Source organism: Alligator mississippiensis, chromosome 2 (assembly GCF_030867095.1).
Source record: "Alligator mississippiensis isolate rAllMis1 chromosome 2, rAllMis1, whole genome shotgun sequence".
Taxonomy (NCBI): Eukaryota; Metazoa; Chordata; order Crocodylia; family Alligatoridae; genus Alligator; species Alligator mississippiensis.
Window position 1 is genome coordinate 227593326 of NC_081825.1, and position 16493 is coordinate 227609818.

Consider the following 16493-nt stretch of genomic DNA (forward strand, 5'->3'; position numbering starts at 1 on the left):
TTATCCAAGGCTTGAGCAGGGCTAGGTCTATGACAGGCTTGCTACTCCACCTGCCTCCAGCCATACAAAGCAGGATTTTTGGCCAAGAGGACACAGGTATGCAATAGGAAACACAGACTGAATCATGTCCCCCTATCCTTGAAACATTCCAAACCTTGCGGTATACAGGACCCAGGTTGTCTCATAGCCAAGGCAGCAAATGCCTCCTAGCCCTACACAGCAGGGAAATTAGTTCAAACAGCACTGTCTATGCAGTCACATGAGGAGCAAGACATTCCTTTTTACAGACTTCATGAAATCCATATTGACATATCACAACACTAGCTTCAGGCTGGCACTGAGCCTCACAAGCAGTTTACCATGCTGCTCTCCAGCTGGGAGTCTCTCACATAAGTCTGACCCCTACATAGATGTCAAAGACACCGCATAGAATTGGTAATTCAGTGATGGTCTCCTAGCTAAAGGAAATTAGCACAATGTTCAGCAGGCCCAGGACAGAGAGCAAAGGCCATTAATTCAGTTTCAAGGAAAAATTAGGAAATATTTCTTCCATCACTACCACTGAATTCTGTATTTGAATACACTGTTGAAATATCTTAACTGTCCCAAGAGACTTATAGAAGGTCATGACAGAAATACAAAGGAACCACTGCTTCAAGATGAGTGCCCAATCTTCTGTGATTCTAAAAAGGCTGATGCTTGGGAAAGCACCACATCCTTTGTAATGTGGTTTCTTTCATTTACCATAATCTTGCAGATGTCTGTGAATACAAAGCTGTTACACAAAGCTAAAATTCTGGGGTACACCAAGTCTCACCCAGAGTACGCCAGGACTGGGCTGGTGTCTCTCAGTCGTAGACACAATGTACGCCAAGTACCTTTACTCTGAATTTCCTGACTTTCAAAGTTGGATTTCTCTTAAGTTTAAACTGAACTCTGAGCTTCCTAGTTTCTGAATGGGTTTTAGGGCATTGTGCATTTACACTGACTACAGCACAAGGCTCCTGTAAGGATTCTTTTACTGTTGCTAAACTTGTCCATCCCAGATGAAAAAGCATTTGAGCCAATGCCCGTCACGCACATGGCTTACTTCTCGTAAGTGAAAAAGGGACCAAAGCCAAGAGAACATCTAACAAAACAAGCGACACACACTGAGATGACTCAAGAAGCATCTACACTTGAGCTCAGAGCAGACTGTGAACCTCTCTCAGTAAACCATAAGACAAAAAGAACAATTGCTCCTCCATGTTCCTTAAATCAGAAGGTTTGTACAATAGTATGCTGTGTCAAGCAGAGCTAACAGTTTTCAAAGGCAGAATGGGAGCTAATAAAGCAGAGATACAGTACATTCATCAAAGCAGGAAGGCTCCAAGGAGAGAGGAGGGCTGAGAGAGAGCCAGACAAGTCTTTTGGAAAAACAATTGATTTACCAAGTCTGAGACTGAATTTACTCCGTTATGCACCCCAATCACATAGAGTGGAAAACAACATTAGCAATAACTTGTCTATTGGGAAGGAGCCAGGAAGGACTTAGAAACAAACATAAGCAGAAGAAATGAAGACCGGTTATGTGTCTACACTTTGCTTTGACTAGGGACAGTCTCAAGCAGCCTCTGCTGGCACAAGGCATGCAGGCAGCTGAGCTGCTGTGGGCACGTACAGGAATGGGTTCCAAAACAGATGCTGTCAGGGAGCCAGAGAACTGACACCAGAGAAAGTCTATGAAGCTGGCGTGACAGCTGCAGGGTTGCTTATTACTATTATTACAACAGCACCTTGGCTTGTAAACATGATCCAGAGCAGGAAGCAAATATGACATGGGCTAATTGGCTCCCCTCACAGCAAGGGTTCAACAGTGGGAGTGAAGCAGTCCCTGCCTCAATCAGGTAGGGACAGGGAAGGTGCTCCTTGCCCAGACTCTCTGTGATTATGCTGAGGGTCAGGAGAAGACCCCATGACAGTCATACAGCCCACACCTGTGATAATGAAGTTGAGCAGGCCCATGGGGAAGTGTGGCATGGAAAAAGACTCATGTGTGGCAAAAAGGTAACAGCTGGGGAGGAAGGAGGGGGAAGGGGGCGGGGGGAGGCACCATAACTGACCCAGAAACCACAAACATTTGTCTCATAGCAGCCAGTGGAGAAAAAGCTACTCTAAGGCTCATTGAAATAGTCCCTCTCATTACATCAAAGGGTAGTCTATATCAGGGATAGGCAACCACTGGCACATGTGCCTTCACATGGCATGCAAAGGCATTTTGCTTGACAGGCATACCTCAGGGCAGATGGCAGGGGAGCCATGAGAGGCCCAATCCTCGCTGTGACAGTGCAACCCTGGCCTCTTCCCCGCCATCTGCCTTGAGGTGTGCATGCACCCGCAGCCACCCATGAGCTAGGACAGGGCTCCGTGGACCCTGGTGCAGCTGCTTGCAGCCTCCCTGCTACCTGCTGTGAGCAGCCTGGGCTCCGTGGTAGGTAGCAGGGGCCTGCCCAGAGCCCAGGCTCGCTATGACAGGCAGCCAGGAGGCTACATGCAGCTGCACCCAGGTCTGTGGAGCCTCAGCCTGGCTTTGTTGCCGGCAGCAGGCGTACACGCACCTTGGGGCAGACTGCAGGAAAGGGACCAGGGCATGCTGCCACAACAAGGATTGGGCCCTTCGCAAAGCCCGCTCCCCACCCCCACCCCCTTTTGCCCCTGGCACACCAACATCTTACAAGTCAAGGTTGCAGATGTTTTTGGCACTCTGACCAAAAATGTTGCCGACCCCTGCCCTACACCCATGACCACAGGCTTTCAGCTGAAGTGGAAGTTTTCCGGTTTTGAAGAGGAGATTGATATGGAAGGCTAGTTGCCATCACGGTTGGACTGGGAACTGAAAACCAATGCCAGACCCCACTCTTAAAAGAAAGAAATGTTCTCCTTTGAGTGTTTCTCTTTGCATCTGCTTTGGGCTGGCACACTTCTTTCCTTTTCTGAGCATCTTGCTTTCCATTTCACCTTCCTCTTCAAGCTTTTCCCACATGCTCCATAATACTAACAACAACAGCACTAGGCTTGAAAAGGCTTGAAAAACAGCCCTATTGAAGAGTTAGTTATCTGTAATGACACTGTTCAATTGCTCTAGCACACACTTTATGCAAAGATACAATATAGGTCCCATCTTAAAAAGAGCCAAAAATCAACCCCTGCATCTTTTCCACGCCTTTGGATTTCAGTCTTCATTTCCTTTAGGGTCATAAGCTCTAAAGGTTCTATATCCTCCTACCGTTAGGGAAGTAGGCTCGTCTTCTCAGGAGCTCATCATTATTTCATCCTCACCACTTTAGAAGAGAGCACACAAATAGCTCTATAGAACTAGAATCATAGGCCAGAGCAGACATGGCTCCTCTGAGTCTGAATCCTAGCTCTGTGGTTTGCAAGGACCTTTAAACCTTTGCTGAGTTGGTATGTGAAACCTTTCAATGCAATTCTATCCCATGCCCCAACATTTGTGCCAAAAAAAGTTACCTGAGAATTATGAGGCCTGAAATCAGAAGAAAAAAAGCAAGCAAGCAAGCAAGCAAGAAAAGGTTGCAATCAGAGTATTTTACAGGTGGGCTTGAGAAAACTGAGCAATTTCTGACATCGCTGAGAGCTTTCTCTTAACCTAGATTCTATACAATTAAATTTCTTTTTCCTTCCTTTTTCTTTGGTTTTTTTGTGTGTTTTGTTTTGTTTTTATAGCCAACGTGTCATCCAGGGAACAAAGGAGGCATAAATGGAGGCTGAGTCAGCAGTTGTGACCTGCATGGGATGTGCCACATTCATTTTCCTCCCATAGGGTCAAGGCTATTTCATAGTTGGTAGGGTCAGAAGGGACCTAAGTAGATCATCAAGTCCGCCCCCCTGCCATGGGCAGGAAAGAGTGCTGGGGTCAAATGACCCCGGCTAGGCGATTATCTAGCCTCCTTTTGAAGACTCCCAGGGTAGGAGCGAGCACCACTTCCCTTGGAAGTTGGCTGGACCAAGTGTAAGCTGGTTTCAAATACTGAAAGAAGAGATTGAAAGTTTGGAAGAACAGACAGCCACACTGCATGCTATCAAGGAAAATAAAGATTTCTTGAACAGGAGTTATGAGATGCTGGCACTAGAGAGGCCAAACAGAAAAGAGAAGTGGCAACATGTGATTCTTAAGAGGATCCTCAGAATTCAAGAGGAACAGACTGAAGTCAGCAACATTTTTCAAGCACTCTGCAGTGGAACAGGTGAGGAAAAGACAGCGGTGAGGACATCAACAGGCATCGGAGGACTCAGCAGTCTAGACAGCAGGAAGTGCAGGGCCTCAGAAATGGGGCCTCTAAGACCGCTACACCAGGAAGGAAGAGAAGAGTGGTGGTGATTGGAGTCTCTCTTCTGTGGGGGACAAAAGCACCACTTTTTTGTTTGGACCTGGGGTCCCAAGAAGTGTGCTGTCTGCCTGGATCCCAAATTCAGGTTGTCAGAAAAACTGGCAGAGCTCTTCCATCCCCCAGACCACTAGTCTATGTAGGTACCAGCAACACTGCCAGGAACAACACTAAATCGATCAGAGAAGAATATGGGGCTCTTGGCAGCAGGATTAAGAAGCTTGGAGCACAAACAGCATTCTCATCAATCCTCTCCCTGGAAGGTAAGGGCCCAGGCAGGGACCATTGTAACACAGAAGTAAACGCAAGACCGTAACGGTGGTGCTGACGTGAAGGCTTTGGATTCTTCAACAATGATTGGATATTCTGGGGAGAACGACTACTATCAAGACACGGGATCCATCTTTGGGCATTCTCTGGCCAGCATAATAAGGAGGGCTTTAAAACTAGGTTTTGAGGGACATGGTAAATATAATCCTTCAATGACAGAGCAAAGAATCAAGAGGGGAAAGGATTGAAAGAGGCAGTTCAACTCTGGGAAAGGGACAGAAAGCCACGGGACAGCAACAAGTGAAGCAAAAGGGAAACAAGTCAGTCAAAATGCAAAATACATCCTATGTATGATACAGATACATGAAATATGGAGAATAAAAAAGATTAGGTGGAAGTCACAGCCTGTGAAAAGAACTATAATCTGATTGGTATCACAGAGACCCAGTGCAATAGCTCTTATCACTGGAATGTCAACACTGAGGGCTACAATCTGTTTCAGAAGAACAGGGTTGGGAGAAAAGGTGATGGTGTCACCTACTATGTCAAACACACATATATTTGTTCCCTGGTTCAGGAAGAAGGAAAAGGTGGGCACTTTTGGAAGGAAAAGTTGGATAATCTTCAAGGAGGTGACAAAATTATCTAAAAGTTATAAGATTGTACTGATAGAAGATTTAAATTTCCTAGACATTTGCTGAAAGAAAAATACAACCAACCAAACATAAAATGTTGAGCCAGTTTCTAACTTGTGTGGAGGACAACTTCCTGTTCAGAAGGTTGAGATACAACTAGGGGATCATCTGTTTTGGATCTTGTCCTGACCAATAAGGACTGGAAGATGTGAAGGTGATGGGAAACCTGGGAGGAGGCAATCACAATATGATAGAATTAGGGATTCTGGGACCGGGAAAGCATGGGTCAGCAGAATTAAGATACTAGATTTCAAAAATGACAGATTTCAACCAATTTCAGGAGTTAATAGGCATCATGCCATGAGAAGACAGAAGGATAAAGGCACCCAAGAGGACTGGAAGTTTCTAAAGGGCATAGTACTGGAAGCCCAACAAGAAACTGCTCCAAGTTTCCCAATGGAAATATAAGAACAGTGAGACCAATGTGGATGCACAAGGAGATTCTAGATGCAAAACCAGGAAGACAAAGGTGAAAAATGAGCTGCACCTGGAGAGGGAGGTGAAAGACAACAAGAGGTTCTATAAGAATTTTGGCGAGAAAAGAAAGATCAAGGAAACTATGGGCCCACTGTTAAACAGCCAGGGCACAGAAGATGCAAAGAATGCAGGGTTACTCAACAGCTACATTGCCTCTGTCTTCACAAAAAAATTAAGTTACAACCAGACAGTTAATAAAGATTATTTGGATAAGGAGGGAGACAAGCTGAGAGATGACATAACAAAAGACACAATCAGCAAGTTTTTGACGGGCCTGAATGAATTCAAGTCAGCAGGGACTAAGGAATTTCATCACAAGATACTGAAGGAACTGGCCTTTGGCAGCAGTGTTTATGAAGGTGTGTGAGATGGGTAAGGTACCAGAGGAGTATAAAAAGGCCAGTGTAGTGCCCTTCTTTAAAAAAAGTGAAAAAGAGAACCCAGGGAGCTACAGACCAGTTAGCCTTACCTTAGTACCTGGGAAGTTACTGGAACACATCATAAGGAAGTATCTGGAGAAGGAAAGGCTGATCACAAGCAGCCAGCATGGATTTGCTAAGAACAAGAAATTGTGTGAAACTTGACCTCCTCTGATAAAACAGCCACTTGGGTAGATGAAGGGAATGCTGTGGACTTCACCAAGGCCTTCAGCAAAGACTCACATGACCTTTTCATAATCAAATTGGAGAAATGTGGGATGAAAAACTACTGGCTTAGACAACAGATAAGATAGTTAGACAACTGGCTCAACAGCTGCAAGCAAAGGGTAATTATAAATGGATCAATGTCAGAATGGCAGGAGATTGAGTGAAGTCCAACAAGAGTTGGATTTTGACTGGGATGTACCAGTGTTTCTCCTGAGACTTAAATCTGGCTACAGGGTCTTGCCCCCCCACTCAGGACAAGACCAAATCTCCACAGGTGACACACTGGGGGATCACACAGGGGCACGTGCTCCCCCAGATTTTTGGGAGTCTATGGAGCATGTCTAGGGGGTCCATGAAAGGTGGCTGTGCTGCTGCTGCTCCAGCTTCCCCCACAGCCAGAGGCCAAGTGAGAAGCAGCAGCAGGCAGGCAGCCCAGTGTCAGCAGACTGAGCCTGTTGCAACTCCCCATGAGGTCAGAGGCTGCCAGAGCACCAGCAGCAGAGCACGGCTGGATAGCAGCACCTCATCCGGTCCCTGCTGTTGCTGCCTCAGGTGGGATCTGGTACTGCTAATAGAGGGAGAGAGAGAGAAAGATTCAAGGGAGTCCACACCTCCATTCCCCATTTTTTTTTTTTTTTTTTACCAGAACCTTTAAATTGTGCCCCCCCCCTTATCAACAGTCACCTATGTCAATAATTATATTTGGGGTCAGGAAGGAATTTTACTCCGTGGTCAAACTGGCATGGACTGTGGGGGCTTTTGCCTTCCTGCATAGTGGGGGCACAGCCCTCTTTCTTGGATGCCTCAAGCATATTTTAACCTTTGTAGCAGCGGGATATGGGCCACCATGGTCCCCCTACTTTAACTGTGGCAAGGTTAGTGTGTTATAATCTTGTGGTTGTGTCTGAGTTGACTGTGTAGTTTAGTTATAGGTTAGATATTGAATTTGTGTAGGATGGTTCGGATAGGGACGACCCAGTCACAGGCAAGGAGTTGGACTAAATCAGTGTTTCTCAACTTGTGGGTCGCAAGAATAAATGGAAGGGTTGCAAACAATCATGGAAAAATATGGAAAACCATGGATTTTCTCCTTTAAAAGAGAAAAGGGGAAACTTCAGGTTTCCCATTGCAGGCTTACAGAGTTTTAGCCTGCAAGGGGCTGCTTGGGGCTGGGGGGAGCGAGAGGAGGGTGATCAGGCAGGGGCACACACATGCATGTGGCAAGCAGCTCTTGCAGCTCCCTGCAGGTAAGTCTATGGGACAGTGGGGGGCAGGGCACAGATGATACAGGGGGATACAGGCAATATGTGGGGGGGGTACATGCCCCTCCCCCCCACGTGCCCACAGCAGGCATTGGGCTACAGCCTGGCTGGAACGGCACAGGCAGGAGCCACTTCCATGGCCCAGTAGGCAGGACCCAGCACAGGACGGCAGAGCAGAGTGGTGAGACTGCAAGGAGTATTGGGGGTGAGGGAGAAGAGGCCACACTGCCCTCACCTTCTCCCACCACTGCCACTCCCCTCAGGCCACAGCTCTACCCTGGAGAGGAGGTGGAGTGGTGGGCAGCCTGGGTGGCCTGAGGGGAGTGGCCAGGGCAGGCCATGGAGGCAGAAAAAAGCTGCAGCCTGGCACACAAGTGGCTAGCAGTGGGAAGAGGTGACGGGAGTGAGGACCCCCACTGTCCATTACTCCTTGGGCTGCTAATGGTGTGGCAGGCACTGGGGTCCCAGCAGTGGCAGCAGCAACAAGTCTCAATGCCCTGCTCCGGGTCCTGTCCACTGGGTCATGGAGATGGCTCCTTCCCATGCCAGTCTGGCCAGGCTGCAGCCCTGTGCCCACTGTGGGTGCATACCCCCCCCCCTCACCCCACACTTCCACCCCCTACCCCACACACTGGGGGGCTAGGGGCAGCAAGTCAGGATTGAGGGGCACCAGCAGGGCTAGGGGTTGAGGGGCTGTGGGTTGGGACTGACGGGCACCAGCAGCTGCGAGTCAGGAGCAAGGGGCACTGGCAGTCAGAAGTGATGGGCACCAGCAATTTGCATTGTGCAAATTGCACAATGATGAACATCACTTGAGAGTAATAGAGGGCCACATGCTGATATTGCTGTTAATGTTTTCCTGGTGATGTTGATTTCTGCCTTTAAAATTAAGACTATTGAGCTACTTTAAGTTGTAGTGTGTAATAAGCATTTTAGGGTCAAAATACTTGTGTGTTTTCTACTTAAACTATTTACTGGGTTGGGGCTGGCCAATATTTTTTACAAATGGGTCCTAGTACAAAAAAGGTTGAGACCCACTGGACTAGATGACCTCTAGAGATGCCTTCCAACCCTGCTTTTCCATGATTCTATGATTTTAACCAGGAGCTTTTGGGCCCCATCATGGCCCTGTAAATTGAAAGATAAAGAAACCAAACAGCCTCACCTCATCACAAGGCTGACCTGGCTAATAGTATCACACCATATGTTGCAAGCTAAGCAGCCTCTCAGCAGGAGCTAACAGTCTCATTGAGGTAAAACTGTTTTTTGCAAACCTGAGAAAGGCACTCAATCTTGTTGGTCTAATAAAAGATATTATCTCTACTACGAGCCCTGATTGCTTTTTCCTCTAGATCAATACGGCTACAACCTGGATACCTTCTCAGTTTGGCTACTGGGAGGAGTCACAGAGATCTGGGCTTGGTGTATTCTTTAGAAGTCCTTTGTGAGAGTCACCAGTCCCACAGACACAAACATATAGCTTCCACTTTTCTCTCCCTCTCGAATCCAATCACCCCTGTCCCTGCTCTGGCTGTAGGCTGAAAAATTCTTTTCCTTTATTTAACCTGTTACCTTGCAGTATTTACAGAAGCAGATCATGTTCCAGCCTCTCCCCTTGAGTCACTTTTCTACCCTGTATAAATTTAGCTCTTTCCATCTTCCCTCCCATCTTGCCAGCTTTGTTACCCTTCTTTTGTATGCTCTAGCTCCTCTCACACAGTGTGACTGAGGGGAGCACTTGCTTCCATCTGGGATGTGCTGCTTTCTGCGGAATAGCCTCTACACATCCCCTAATTGCAGCATTGTTCTCTCTTCTTGAGAGTAAAGGGGATTCCCCTCAGTACCTGCAATTGTCAGTGTCGCTGACTGCTACCTGACTGCCAGCTTCAGTCTTAGGCATTGCCATGCTCCTCCAATCAGAGTAAGGTTAGCAAATCTAATCACAGCTTCTCACATTTACCACTCCCCAAATCTGTATGGCTTCCATTTGATTCTCAGCGAGAAACTCAAGTAGACCGTGTCCCTCCCCAAGCAGATCATCTTCCTAGACTCGTAAGTGTGCTGGATACTAACAAACACCCTTGGGAGATTTGGGGACAGGAAAGTCAGCTTAGGGTGGATGATTCTCAGGGTCTTTTCCAAAATATTTTAGCCTCAGTATCCCAATTTTCAGCTTGAGATAGAGAGGCGGTTAGCCATGTTAGTCTAAGGTTAGGTGGAAGGTACGGCAGGGTTACACCTTAGAAACTGACTGGCTCAGAGAGGCATGAGATTTTATAGGCCACAACCTACTTCGTCAGTAGCTATAAATAAACTGACAGAAAGGGTTTTATATAGAAAGAAAAGGGACAAGGGGAATGGGGTACAACTAAGAGGTAAGAAGTGCATTGATTAGATCAACTGAGATGGATGAGTATGTTAACACCTTGAGGGACACTGGAACTAGTCCAGCCAATGAGATAAGAATCCACAATCCCTGTTGAGACCACAGTTAACAAAATCCAGTCTGTGATGATTTCTTATTCTTTAATATCATTTTTGTATTAGTTTACAATATTTTTTTTTAATTAAAGACAGCTACTCTGTGGTCAGTAATAGAATGTTTAGGGAAGTTAAAGTGTTCTGCCATGGGCTTTTGTGCGTTTCTGGAGTTGATGTCAAATCTGTGTCCATTCATTCTTCTACACAGGGATCACCCCAACTGGTTAGCATGGGACACTATAAGTAAGTGATGGCCAGGGATCCTGTTTTCTCTATTTAAAATCGCAAATTCTCTGATTAAACCCCCCAAATGCACATTTTTCTGCAATTAAAATAAAACACTGCTATAAACACACACACACACACACACACACACACACACACACACATTGAACACAATGTTTTATTGATATACTTCCAATTTTAAAGCAATTTGGAAGCCTACCAGTGCCTCAATTATTACAATATATAGGTATTTAGAATTTATTTTATTTTGGAGTTTGATTTCGGTTTTTTATCATGGTAAAACCAGAGCTTCCCCTGCCCCCTTAGCTCACCAGGACATGGGTCCAGCTGAAGCTGTCGTCCCCTCGCACTGCTTTGTGGCGCTAAACAACCCTGATATGCTGGTGCCCTGCCCCTGCCCATGCCACTGCCTCTCACTCCCAACCCACAACCCCCCAGCCCTGCCTGTATCCCTCACTCTTGACCCACAGCCTTCCAGCACCCCTCACTCCTGACCCACAGCCCCCTGGTCCTGCTAGTGCACCTCACTCCCAACCCCCAGCCCTGCCAGTGCTTGTCACTCCCAACCCACAGTTCCCCTGGCTTTGCCAGTGCCCCTCACTCCCAACCCCCTCCCTCCCCACAGTCCTGCTGATGCCCCTTGTTCCTGACCCACTGCCCCCTCCCCCAAGTATGTGGGGAAAGGAGGCACAGGTGCCATTTGGGTAGGGGAGGGGGACACAGGTGACGTGGCAGGGATGTGCTCCCCCAGATTTCTGTTCCTACAGCTGGTACAGGGCTGCAGCTGGGCTGGGCCAACTCCAGGCAGGAGCTGCCTCTGTGGCCCAACAGGTGGGACTCAGTGAGGAAGGGAACACCACGCCACCATGGTGAGGCATGGCAGTGGCAGCAGCACAGAATTGTGTCCCCACTGCTGCCAGGTGAGCAGGGGGCATCTCATCTTGGTGGCCATGGTGGTGTGGCGCTTCCTCTCATGCCAGGGCCTGCCCGCTAGGCCATGGAGGCAGCTCCTGCCCAAAGCTGGTCCAGCCCAGCTGCAGGCCCATGACCCACCGTGGGCGCAGAAATCTCTGGAGGCACATGTCTCTTCCCACCCCCTTGGCTCCCCCACTGGGTCACCTTAGCCCCTCTTCCCTACCCCCCCCCAATGCCTGGTCTGTGGCCCCTCTGCCTCTCCCAGACGTGACCTGTGCCCCTTCCCCCACAGACTTACCTATAGGGAGCTGCTCTCCACCACTGCCTGGCTGTCATGTGCATGTGTGCACATGCACATGAACGTGGTGCCCCTGTCTGAACACTCTCCTCCTGCTCCCCACAGCCCCAAGCTGCCTCTTGAAGGCTGGAACTTTGCCAGCCTGAAAGTGGAAACCCATGGTTTTCCACGTTTTTCTCCACTAAAAGAGAAGCATCTGTGTTTTTCTGCAGTAAACAGAAAACCTGGGTCACTGGTGATGGCATATATGGTATGCTGGTGGAATAAGTGAATGAACCCTGGATGTTATAATTCATGTTTGGTTCAGCAATGATATGATCTATGCTCAGTTTGAGGTTGGAGGTTGCTCATAAACCAGGATAGGTTTGTCCCCCAAGACTACCTTGAGATGGCCATCATTTTTCAGGAGGGATTACAGATTATTAATGATGTGCCAAAGATGTTCAAAAGCTGGGAGCTAGAAGTGAAGACTTGTTTTCCTCATCACAGGGTTGGTATTGTACCAGGCCAGAACAAGGTCTGAATCTGGTTCTGTTGATGTGAGTGGCTATGGTTTTGAAATTATACTGTAAACATAGGAAACCCTGTTACCTGAAGTTGGCTTCTGCTTGGTGGAATCAGAGCAGATAGAGTTGTAATGCAGAGTTTAGCTGTAAAAGATGGATCTAGCGGTATGCTTAAGATGAAAGGTGGTGAATTTATGGAATATTCAAGAGTCAGTTTGATGGGGGTGTGAAAGTTAAAGCTGTAGTAGAATTTCTTTAAAGATTTCATCCCATGTGTCCAAATTATGAAGATGTTATTGATGCACCTCAAGTATACAATGGAAGTTACAGGGAAGCTGTGGAGGAAGAGGACTGAGACATGTCAAATATACTATGCCCATGACAGTGCTGCTCATCTGTAGGTAAAGAACATTTCCAAATCTGAAATGTGTGTGTGTAAGTATAAAGCTGGAAAGTTTGATGGAAACAAAAATAACACTATCATTAGGGATAACATTTCTTATGGTTTGAAATACATTCTCATGGGGGATGCTGATGTACAGAGGAATGACATCCGTGGAAGCAAATATGGCATTTCCTGGAAGTTTATCATTAGAGTCTCATTTCTTGAGGACATCTGAGGTGCCCTTTGAATAGCCAGAAACTTTGGCAGCATTTCATAGACATTAGGGCTGGAAGAGACCTCGGAAGATCATCAAGTCCAGCCCCCTGCCCCAGGGGCAGGAAGTCAGCTGGGGTCACAGGATCCCAGCAAGATAAACATCCAATTGACTCTTAAAGGAGTCCAGAGTAGGTGCTTCTACCACCTCTGGTGGCAGTCTGTTCCAGGCCTTGGGGGCTCAGGCAGTAAAGAAGTTCTTCCTTATGTCCAGCCTGAAATGGTCTTGGAGGAGTTTGTGATCATTTGACCTTGTCATCCCACGGGGCGCTCTGGTGAACAGGCATTCCCCCAGATCCTGATGTACATCCCTTATATACTTATAGCAGTATACAGCAGTAGATAGTCTCTAAAATGTCACCCTAAGATTCTGTACTTTCCTTCCTGCGTCCAGGCCTGAGGGTTAAACAGGTTCCATCCCTTTAGCCCTGGGGTATCTCTAGCTATTGTTTCCAATTATTTCCTTGTTTTCTTCACAAAGTTCCCTTCTGACTGGCCACCTTTTATCACAATCCTGCTATCCTCTCAGTCTGGAAAAAGAAAGCTGTTTTTAAATTTTCTGGGAAGAAATACAGGAATCAATGTAGGGAGGTTTCTATGTACAGCTATGCTGAATTCTTACATCCAAGCAGAGAAAAAGTAGGATTCATCAACACTCCTTTCCAGAAAGAAGAGTGAATCTCTCTACTTCACAAATGTCAAAAAGAGAGGGTGAACACAAATCATGTCTAATTAAATGAAGATTTCCCACCCCTAACTCCAGTTAGAGAGGCCCATATACCCCATGGGTACAAGGGCTTTTGAAGAAAATTGGTGCTTTCATGTTGAGTTTTTTTATTTCCCATTGAAATATGTGAAATCTCAGTGGATGAGTAAGGAATCAGTTGCATTTCCTTGCGGCCCCAGGGAGAGAGTTTTCTGTTCTAGTTCATTTGCTTCTTGCTAGGCCCACTAGGAATCCAACTCCATATCTGAATGCACAGCCATGGGACAAATCCGCTGTCAGATGACCTCTCTTAAAAGGATCCCACAGCAAGAATGGAATGAGTGATGGGAGTATAACCTAGAAGGGCGGCTTTACTTTCCTCCTCACAGAGTGGTCAAGTTAATAAACACCACAGCCCAGGGGCTGGGTGTGGGATACTAATCCAGAACACACCCATCCACAAAGCCCACTCATTCATGCTCTCCACATGTATAGTTCAGCTACAGTAATCATTTTAATGGGCACAAAAATTCCTTTCAGGCACATCCACAACCCATTCTCAAAGGGAGCAATGTATCTTGCATTGTGCCCTATGCCAGTGGATGCTGGCTATCACAGGGCCAATGTCTAACATTTTGTAGCTGTCAGTTCAAGTGCCTTAGCAGACTTCCTCAGCTCTTATAGTAAATGGGAAAAGAATCATCTGTTAAACCTAGGGTCACTGTGGCTCACGCAGAACAGCAGAGCAAAGAGCCAACTGGTAAAGGAGATGGGCTATCCAAAGAGGACTGATTTGCAGGGAATGGAGCGGAGGGAAGAAGTGGAGACAAGGAAGTTCATTTAGAGTGCCACAGCTTACAGTTGTTTTAAATTTTATTTTAAAAATGTATTTTCTTCCTGCTCACATAGGTTCAAATCAAGTAAAAAATACAAGCTGGGAATTGAACCCAAACATAGTGCAGAGCAAGCCTCCACCCATGACCTTAATCCTCACTCACAGCTCTTGTTGTTATTCCCATCCCAGGCTATCTAGACAGACAGCTGTCAAATTCCCATCCCAGGCTACCTAGACCAGCAGCTGCCTTCTATTCAGCTTTTACCCACAGAAACTGTCAGCAAGGATAGACAGCATCTGGGAAGCAGACCAAAACAAAAACCCATTCTAACTCTTAAATCAGACACAGATTTAAAACATTCAGTCAGCACAACCATGTGTACACATACACGCACACATGTATTCACAAACACACATACGCACAAGCATGCACAAATACACATTCAGGAGTTGTTTCCTTACTGCAACCATCTTCATCGCTGTGATCCCCACAGTCATTGTCACCATCACATTGCCACTGAGCAGGGATGCATGTACACTCGCCAAATGCGCTGACAGCACAAGTAAAGTGATTGCGTCCACAGGAACATTCAGTGCTGCTTATTACACCTGCAGACACAGAGAAAGAGAGAGAGAAAAAATAATCAGACGTTAGGAAAGAAAGAGGGGCTCCACTGTTTTAAAGTGAGTAAGAGAACCGGATTTAAAATGACATAATAAATAGCCCTCATACACACAATGCACACACAGATGTGCACACAGATGTATGACCCATTAGAAAAAGAAAATCACTCTTCATCCTTCCAATACTGAATCAGGAAGATCCAACACTGTGCACAAACTCCAAAGAGAACAGCACAATAAGAAGCCAAAAAGGAGCCTACAAATCAGCATAGCAGACCAATATGAGGAGTTACATGAATTCAGCTGCAACTGCTGTCTTATCATCAGGGCCTCTATTCACAACATTAATACAATCCTTCCTACCACAGACCCTTATGGACATTGCTATAGCTAGTATGCCAACTGCCCAACTACACAATAAAAGGGGAATCAGAGCATAGTGTACAGATAATCATCAGGACTTTTCCCCATGCATGAGCCCTCTAGCTGCTGAGCTTTTATACCACAGAGCCTAAACAATTTCAAACTCCAATGAGAACAAACCCATTATCTCCCAATGGTCTGTGGTAATTAATTTACAACATTGTCAAGAGACAAATAAAGGATTTTCATCTAAGATGAAACTAAATTGAAGTAATTGTGGCCTGAATCTCTGGGATGTGTTACATGAAGAAGTATGAGGCTGTGGCACCATCTCCCATAAGTCAGGGTGGGAACCCTGTCTTCTAGGACAATGGTTCTCAACCTTTTTTTGTACCAGGACCCACCTGTAAACATTGATGGCCAGTCCCAAACCAATGCCCCTAATTCTCCATCCCTCTTCCCCTGCCCCCAGTATGTGGGGCAGGATAGGGTGGGTGTGGGGAATGGGAGCCCTAAGCAGCCCCTTGCAGGCCGGAACTCTGCCAACCTGCAAAGGAAAAGCCATGGTTTCCCACGTTTCTCCTTTAAAGGAGAATCCATTTTTAAAGTTTGTTCGCGACCCTTTTGTCTATTCTTGCGACCCACGGATTGAGAAATGCTTTCCTAGGACAAAATGAAAAGCAAAGTCCTGCAGATCAGATTGGGGAACTTCCCACACTTGCTGCCAGCTAATGGTGGACAGTAGTTTAGCAGGCCGTTACCACCTTTAATTTCTATGAACTGAGAATGAAAACTCCCTTGACACAGCTGGCAACAGCCTCCATCTCTGAAGCACCCTCAGTTACTGCCTCAGTTCCAGGTTTGAAGCGTACAGAACAGGAATGGTTGGACAGGGCCTCCAAAAACAAACAAACAAACAAACAAGACATCAGCAAAGAAGTCTAATACTAGGGGTACCTAAATTCAACACATGGGGCTGCTCTTGCTAGAGTCTCAAGAGAATGAAGACATGCCCAATAAGAATCATCACCTTCCAGGAAAACAGAGGGGTAGAGGGGACAAAACTATACTGGCAGCATGGAATGACACTCTACTCGGTAAGATAGTGCTGCCAACTCTTGTGAC

At 46.6% G+C, this 16493-nt stretch overlaps 1 protein-coding gene across 2 annotated transcripts in view; it reads right to left on the reverse strand.

Moving 5' to 3' along the window:
* Window positions 1–16493, reverse strand: part of LRP4 (LDL receptor related protein 4) — a 111759-nt gene that overhangs the window by 46736 nt on the left and 48530 nt on the right. For both annotated transcript variants that reach the window (XM_019476693.2, XM_019476692.2), the window contains exon 2: window positions 14844–14990. In XM_019476693.2, the coding sequence (XP_019332238.1) occupies window positions 14844–14990 (147 nt within the window). The remainder of the gene's footprint in view (window positions 1–14843; window positions 14991–16493) is intronic.